General features: G+C 39.9%; 1 protein-coding gene across 3 annotated transcripts in view; it reads left to right on the top strand.

Moving 5' to 3' along the window:
• Positions 1-8,416, top strand: part of LOC103375018 (endophilin-B2-like) — a 33,520-nt gene that overhangs the window by 5,058 nt on the left and 20,046 nt on the right. The window contains exons 4-6 of one of the 3 annotated variants that reach the window (XM_008305203.1): positions 1,682-1,744; positions 6,973-6,996; positions 7,104-7,193. In XM_008305203.1, coding sequence (XP_008303425.1) covers positions 1,682-1,744; positions 6,973-6,996; positions 7,104-7,193 — 177 coding nt within the window. The remainder of the gene's footprint in view (positions 1-1,681; positions 1,745-6,972; positions 6,997-7,103; positions 7,194-8,416) is intronic. The other 2 variants (XM_008305204.1, XM_008305205.1) reach the window with 2 other exon arrangements.

Raw genomic sequence — 8,416 nt, 5'->3', positions numbered from 1 at the left:
AGTGAGTGAGTGAGTGAGTGAGTGAGTGAGTGAGTGAGTGAGTGAGTGAGTGAGTGAGTGAGTGAGTGAGTGAGTGAGTGAGTGAGTGAGTCCAGTCTCCTGTCAGTCTGCTCAGCTTGTCTCTGTGTATCAGGCTGGACAGTCAGAACCTTAACTAAATAACTAAGTGATAACAAGAGGACACTCAGTTCAGAAACAGTGAAGTCAAAGCAGAAGTGACTCTAGTCTCTGATCTTTTCACATGGATTTGTAGAAAATCATGCCACTGCTTCAGACATTAAAATGAACTCTTGTTTGCAAAGGTAGATTTACTTAAAGCAATACAAAGCTGGTTATAATATGGTATATCCATTATTTGTTTGAAGCAATAATGTAATCGACGATCACTGGTGAAACATGAGTGTACGTCGTGAGCACGCCTTTTATACTCCTGGCGTGGGGTGATGCACGCCTACCTCGCATTCGATTTGTGAGTGTGTGCGCCATACGTAACACACAAGGGGCACTTGCTCCTTCATTGCGTGCGACGGATTTTCTTTCCACGGTGTCTTAAAAATGTGCACGTCTCACTCGCAAACTCCTTGCGGGGGCAGTAAGTTACACTTGTGGCATCGCTGTTCACTCACAGAGAATTCGAAGAATTTGTCTGACATCTCAAAGATCCTCCGTACGTGCTTACAGGCTGTCTGCGACCTCAACGTTTTGCAAGATGAACCTGCGTGGCACGTGCCATTCTGCACGTAGAATTTGGATGCAGACAGGCCGTAGGAGCCCACATGCTGGTTGTGACCGAGGCTTAAGATAAGCTTCTTAATGCCTTGCACTGACTACAAGATGCTTTGACCAAAGCCATAACGCCTTGACATCAGAACAATGGGCTTACAGGAAGCTGTCTGAGAAGAACATACCAAGATACAGCACTTTACTGGTACACATGCTTTTTAAAGAACCATGAACCATACCAGAACTGGCAAGTTAGAACGTGAAAGTAAAACGTTTATGTTAGTGTGTTTACAACTGTGGATACAGAAAAAATCTCAGTGACAGTCAGCTGGAGGGCCGGTGACATACACCTGTGACCACAGTAGATACAGACAAGACATTGGGAATCTTGGACTGGTGGCATCATCATGTTGAGCATCAACCAGCTCTATTAACTCCTTCTAAAAGGCAGTGGTCAAGGCCTCAAGCCTTATTAGAACTAAACCAACCAGCCTGATGATAACAGAAAAACCCCAGCAAGGGATGCCATTCTCACAGCAAGACTGGATATCCTGAACAGAACCTCAGCACTGCTTCAAACTGATCTGCTTTTATGTTAATCTAACCTGCATTAGCCAGCAGAGATTAAATGAGAAAGTTTTGTGAGGAAAACCATAAACAGTGATGATAGTGCACTGCCTGGACACAAGCTTGTGTAGAGTTTGCATGTCTCTGAGCTCTCTGTAGCTCATTGAAGGTCATGAATTACTCCTTTAATTGTCCTTTAAATATTGTTGTGAATGCTTTCTGTAAAGTGTTTCCTGTTTAACACTTGTTTTAAATGACTTGCACTTGTGTTGCTTTTGCTGTGACTTTTTTATGCTGGTATGTTTTGAGCTTACTTTTGTTTGTCTGCGTAAAGTTTGTAACTGCATGACTGTGCCAACATGTGTTTCCTCCTCCCTGCTCTTGTTTGTAGGCTGCACCTGATTTTCAGGAGACAAGGCCTCGAAATTATGTTCTCTCTGCCAGTGCATCAGCGGTAAGAGCCCCGAGCTAAACAAATGGCATAGTAGCTAGGCTGACATACTGAAGCCAGACCATGTAGCTAAAGAAACTGTACTTCTGTCTAATGCAAATGAAAAGTTGAATTAATTAGCAAAACTAGTTTGCTAATATATTTTAAACATGGCTGGAAAACAAACATCATTAAGTCAGTTTTCTGACATTGTGATTTGCTTGTGGTAAAATACTTTGAGCATTTACTATTACAGCCTCGTGTGTTCACATCACAATGGAAAACAAGAACCTTGTGCTGTTGCAGAACAATATTTTGCACTGCAAACTCCAGCTGGTGCTATGCTTAATTTCCATGGTAATGTTTCATCCACAAGTGTGTTTTTGTTTGAGTTTAGAAATGGGTTCCATCCTGCACTGGTAGCATCACATAACCCCTGAACCTCACGTTTAACAACCACCTATGGCGAGCTTTTTAAACACGAGAAAGTGCTGCATTTCTGATACTTAAACAAGTTAGGCATGCCATGTAAGCCATGTGATGAAAGGGCTTTGCATTTTTAACTCTTGTGTTTGTTGTTTCAGCCCAAGAATATGTTTATTTTTGGCACACAAATGTAATAGCATTTGAAATGAGCCCCAGTAAGTGCTAGACTTCACACCAAAAACATGAAACACATGTTGTTCTGTCACTTAAAAGCTCATGTACTCAGTTCCATTTAGACCTGGTTTAAGAATAAGTTCAACAGGACTGTTAGTTAAACAGAAGCTAAAGCAGCTGTGTGATGAAGTTCTGTCCACACTGGTAACACAGAGGAACACAAAGAACAATTAATGCTGAATGGTCCTGATTTTCCATTTTAGTCGACCATTCAGTGTCACAAACTGTTCAGAAAACCCCCCTGGAGCAATCTATGGTGTGTGTCTTATCACATCCACTGGCCTTTTTAATGTCACAAAATATCTTTGTTGTCAGTCTACACTTTAGATACAAACCTAAATCATGTTTTTGATTATGTTTTATTTCATATTCAAAACAAAGAGGGAATGGGTCAAACATTGTGTCTGTGATTTTGTTTTTCTGCAACTTTTAATGAAGTAAAAGTAGAAACTCAGCAACGTAAAACTCAAAAATAGAAACACTGCTTTACTACTATTATTATGATTTTACACAGTGCTGTCTAAGATATTAGTGATGTTGTTAGGAAGTGAAATATTATGTTCACAAAAATGACCCAAATATGCATCATTAGGAGTTTACTGTCCACCACTAATACTGACAAACTGACATCATGTCTGCAGGTCCCGGAATGCTGCTGATGCTGCATTCATCTGGACAATAACACTAAACTCTAACCACACACTAACTAACCTCTTCAGTTTCAGTGACTCACTTAGTATTTGTGTCAGCAAAGTACAACACCGTTTATATGTGATTACATAATTCTGTTTAATTAGTATCATACATGGTGGGAGACTCGAACTTTAGAAAATAGTAAAGTGATTTGAACTGGACAGTCGTATGACCTAAATCCCTGTCAGCAGCAGGTTTAGCTTTGACCTCACATGCAGGTTTGTCTAGTTGGTCATCTGTGATGGTTGTGTGATTTTTTTTTTTGATCACAATAGCTTTTAGTCAGCTTTGTTGACTTTCCATTTGTGTTTCTCTGTGACTAAATCAGCTGCAGAGCGGCTGGGAGAGCTGGGATGTGGCGCCTGATCCCAGTGTATCAGAGCAGATGAAGGTTGTACACATCATAGGAGTAGCACCATGTCGTTTTGTGTTGTTTGTTAGAGGTGGTAGAGGAGTGATTTTAGTCAGTCTCTGGTGATTTTTAAAATTTTTTAAAAAATTTTTAGTGTGTGTAGTGTGAAGAGTTTCGTCCCTTTTTGCAGCTGATAAAACGTCACTCTTTTTTTTGCCATTATGTTGGTTTTCTCAACAGTTTAAAAAAAGCTGGAACTACAGGGGGGTCAAATTAAATTTTATTTCTATACTGGTCTTATGTTCTGCTTTGGAGGAAGTAAATGATGTGAATAGACATCATTTATGAGATTATGAGCTGTGTAGTAACTTTCTCACTTTTAAATACATTACTATGAATTCTGTTTTCTTACATATTCTTTTACCTAACCTAACATGAGCCGGTGAGAAAGGGAGAGAAATCCAAAGTTTTCATGTGTTGACATACAATATTATTCATAATGTAGAGTTTTTACAATTAGAATGCTGATATTTCTTCTTGGGCTGCACAGGGATTCAGTGGTCAGCACTATTGCCTGCCAGCTAGAAGATCCCAGGTTTGCATTCCAGCCTGGGACTGGGATCTTTCTGTGTGGAGTTAACTGCTAATTCTAAATTGTCCGTAGGTGTGAATGTGAGTGTGCTTGGTTGTCTGTCTCTAAGTGTAGCCCTGCGATAGACTGGTGACCTGTCCAGGGTGTCCCCTGCCTTCGCCCTAAGTCAGCTGGGATAGACTCCAGGCCCCCATGACCCTAGAGAGGATTAAGCGGTGTTTAGATGATGGATGGATGGATGGATAATGCGTGGTTCTCAACGGGGGGGAACAGCCCACTAGGGGGCCACAGAGAGCTGCCGGAGGGGCCTTGAGATGACTGTGAATGTTCTGAAGAAAAATCCAAAAACACATTCTAATGACAAGATAACAAGACAAACTAACTAAACAAGTAGTCAATCTGTAGTGCCTCATTTGTATAAACTAACTGCCTAGCCCTATACTAACGAATAAATAAACTGATCAAAATGCAGTGTGGGACAGTAGCATGGTACGCATCATTGAGGTCCCCGTCGTCCAGACCTTGGTATTTTTTTCTCTGACGTGTATACAAATAAACTGGGGCTGGAATTTTTCATTGGATACAGGGGGCCTTGGCAGCAGAAAGGATGAGAACCCCTGAGATAATGGATGGGTTGATATTTCTTCTTGCAATACCACAGTATTCACACAGGGGGGCCCTCCACAACAGGCTTTTATTCATCTTCAACATCTGCAGCTTTTGTAGAGAAAAGGTCAAGTTTAGTTTGAGCTGGTGGCCAACAGCAGCAGCAGCTGCCACACTCACACGTGTCACGCAAGTGTTTATGCTCCACTCAGATTCTGTATTTACTGGTTTTCTGATGACTGAGAAGGTTCTCGTCATATATTTTCAACAGAATTACAACTGACTCAATTTAGCATCATTGGGTTTAAACAGAAAAACATGTCTCTCAAGCATCGGTCACATCAGTTCAAAATGAAGAAGGTACAGGGTCAGGATCACCCACTGCCCCGACAGCACACAGTTATACAGGTTTGAAGAATAAAAGTGTACTGACAATGTTTAGGTGTGCATTGTGAGGCAGATTCATTTTTAAGCAGAAGTAACGCAGGGAAGGAGACTTCCTGAGCTGATCTACAGGCTTTAGATTGTGGCTATTTTTATTGGAAAGGAAACCTTCAAACACTGCAAGGAGATATTATCTTTGAGTTTATAAAAAACACAAAGCAGGTATTTCAGCGATACTTGTTTGTACCTCTGAAGAACTTCTGTTGGTCAGAGGAGTTGATATATTCAGTAACACACAGTGGGTCTAAAACAGGGGTCTCGAACTCCGGTCCTCGAGGGCCGCAATCCTGCAAGTTTTAGATGTTTCCTTCTTCCAACACACCTGATTCAAATGATCAGGATCGTTATCCGGCTTCTGCAGAGCTTGATGAATAACTGATCATTTGAAGCAGGTGTGTTGGAAGAAGGAAACATCTGAAACTTGCAGGATTGCGGCCCTCGAGGACCAGAGTTCGAGACCCCTGGTCTAAAAGTTTGAGGATTTAGAAACATTTGGTTCAAGAAGTTTAAAAATGTAAGTTACAGAAAAAATATTCAGGCTTTTGCTCTAGACCTGCCATCAAACTGATCACATCAGTGTCAATTACGTTAATTTTCTGTACAAAGGTCAGTTGGGTTCTTCCATTGAAGCAACGTTCAGATGTGTCTCAAGTGAACCTGATCGACTCATCAGAGGCTTGTTCAACTAAATCAACCAGCAACCACTGTTTACCTGTTAAAATGTGACTGTGCGTCAGGCAGAACATTGCCTTTTAAGTAGTATTATGATATTAGAAAACATGTCATCATAAAGTCAAATTGTTGTAAACAAGTTTCTCAGCACCAAGTCATGGTTATATTAAAGCTTTCTAAAGGCACAGTGCATGGAGCTCCAACACACTGTGGAGACTGGATCAGTTGTATCCAAATCAGGATCAGGCGGAGTAACAGCAAGAACAACATCAGAAGATCAATACATCAGACTTTGTTCACTGAGAGATAGAACAGAAAATTTCATCACAGGTACAGAATTTGCTGAATAAAGAACATTAGGCTCCAATTCAAGTGACAGTGCTCTTATTATTAATGCCAGTTCTCAAATAGTAAAACCGATGTTATTTGTAATGACAAACTTTGTATTAAATTCAAAACAAATGCAGAATAGAAGTATCTTTAGTAGTTCTTGCACACTTCTGGATTCAACTGTATCTTAATTGCTTGACAAATTGTAATTTTTTAAGTGTGCTCTGTAATGTAAGTAGAATTCAAATGAATATTGGATATTAAAACATGAACCTCACTAAACGGCTGACAGTGATAATACTCTCAATCAAGAACAGAAATGACTGAGAAATGTAGAGGTGTTACGACACAGACCATCTGGATAATGTTAGAATTCCAGACATTTCTTAAAAACCATTTAGCCATGAAATATTTAGCCCCCTGGGGGCACCGACAGATCTTGGGCCAAGTGCAGTAAAATGACCTGAATGAATGACCATGGCCAAAGTAGACTATATGAAATTAATATATTGTTGTAAGTAACAAAAATATTGATTTTAATTTAAACTAATTAGTTAAATGTAGTAAAAGTTAATTGTATATCAACTTCATTTTAAAAAAGTCAGTCTTCATCCACAGTTGGTGCCTGAACACTGGCCTGGGGTCAGTGGTCAATATCAAGTCAGCCTGTCTCACTTACATTCAGGGTGGAAATAAACAGTACTGAAATAGACTTTATCTAAACTCAGTTTCTGCAAAAACAGAAATGCACCTCAGTAATTTTCCTTTGTCTTCCTCCTTTAAATTGGTGAAACTGCAGCACAGACAGCTTTCAGCTGTTTCTAGTGTCAACATACTGTGATGTTTGAGTCTCAGACTGGTTCATGACTGTTTCTTTTTCTGTCCTCTTGCTGCTTCTCTCAGCTGCTGAGTGAGGAAGTAGACAAAGTGAGTACCTTCACTGCAACAGACAGTGTGTCATCCAAAGTGTTTCATAAAAAGCATGACATGAACTCTTTAATACTTCCTTCCTCTTCTTTGATTTCCACTTACAGGCAGAGCATGAACTTCGTGTTGCTCAGACTGAATTCGACCGACAAGCTGAGGTCACCAGGTTGCTGTTGGAAGGCATTAGCAGCACACATGTGAGTCACAGTCACCGGACAGTCTTGGCAATTGTGAAAGAAGCAGGCAATAAATCGCTGTTTAGTAGTTTTCCAAAAGATTGCACAAACGGAACATACTCATACACATGACATCAATTCAGTTCAGTTCAATTCTAGTTATATACTGCCATTTCACAACATATGTCATCTCATGGCACTTCACCTAGTTAAGGTGAAGACCTTACAAACCAAGTTGCCTCTGGATGACATATGAGCAAGCAGTTGGCAACAGTGGGAAGGAACCGGGCTGATCAAATTACAGTTACTCATGTCCCAATGAAATTGTATTTGTTGAAGTAACTTTGTGAGGACTGTTTGTTTCTTCTGTATATTTCTTTATTTTTTGTTGTGTGCAGTGGCTTATGAGAGGGTAATGACTAGTCTGATAAAAGTGACAGATTAAAACTGGAACATCATTATATGTCTTTTATAGATTTACATATCAGGCGGTGCATTGAAGTACCACACATTGCAAAGAGAACCTTTACATAGTAGTAGCATTCACTCTCTGAACCCCAGGTAATTTCTGGGCTTTTTTTTTTTTTGTTGTTATTTTGTTGTTGTTGTTGTTGTTGTTGTTGTTTTCCTCCTGTCATGTTTTTCCTCACTGCGGGCTCATTTTTCAAGTCCTTCACTTCGATGGAAACAGCACGGCTAGAAGGAGAGAGAACTCAGAAATGTTTTTTATTGAATATATTAAAGTTATAATGCCAAGCCAACATGTACAACATTTTTCCATTTGCCTACAGGTGTAAGCAATACTGGAAAAAAATGGCGACTCTACATACACTACCGGTCAAAAGTTTTAGAACACCCTCATTTTTCCAGTTATTTATTGCAATTCAAGTTGTACAAGTCCAATGAATAGCTTGAAATGGTACAAAGGTAAGCACTGAACAGCCAGAGGTTTAAAAAAAAAAGGTTTGGTTACACAAAACCGAAAATAATGTACATTTCAGAATTATAAAAAAGGGCCTTTTCCAGGAAACACAAAGTGGGTTAACAATTTAAAGCTGTTCTGTAGCAGTGAAGGTTGAAACAGCCTTAAAAGCTGGTGCTACTAATTCCTACAGGTGTTCCAACTTTTCTTGATTACATACAACCCCCTCTGTCTCCATAAAAGCAGTGTTGGAACACACTGTGGTACCAGACCCTCATGAGCATCAGCTGAACAGTATTGTACTGCAGAAAGTGGTGTGTTG

The sequence above is a fragment of the Stegastes partitus genome, unplaced genomic scaffold (genome assembly GCF_000690725.1).
Source record: "Stegastes partitus isolate 25-593 unplaced genomic scaffold, Stegastes_partitus-1.0.2 Scaffold2436, whole genome shotgun sequence".
Classification (NCBI taxonomy): domain Eukaryota; kingdom Metazoa; phylum Chordata; class Actinopteri; family Pomacentridae; genus Stegastes; species Stegastes partitus.
This window is presented reverse-complemented; position numbering and strand designations above follow the sequence as displayed.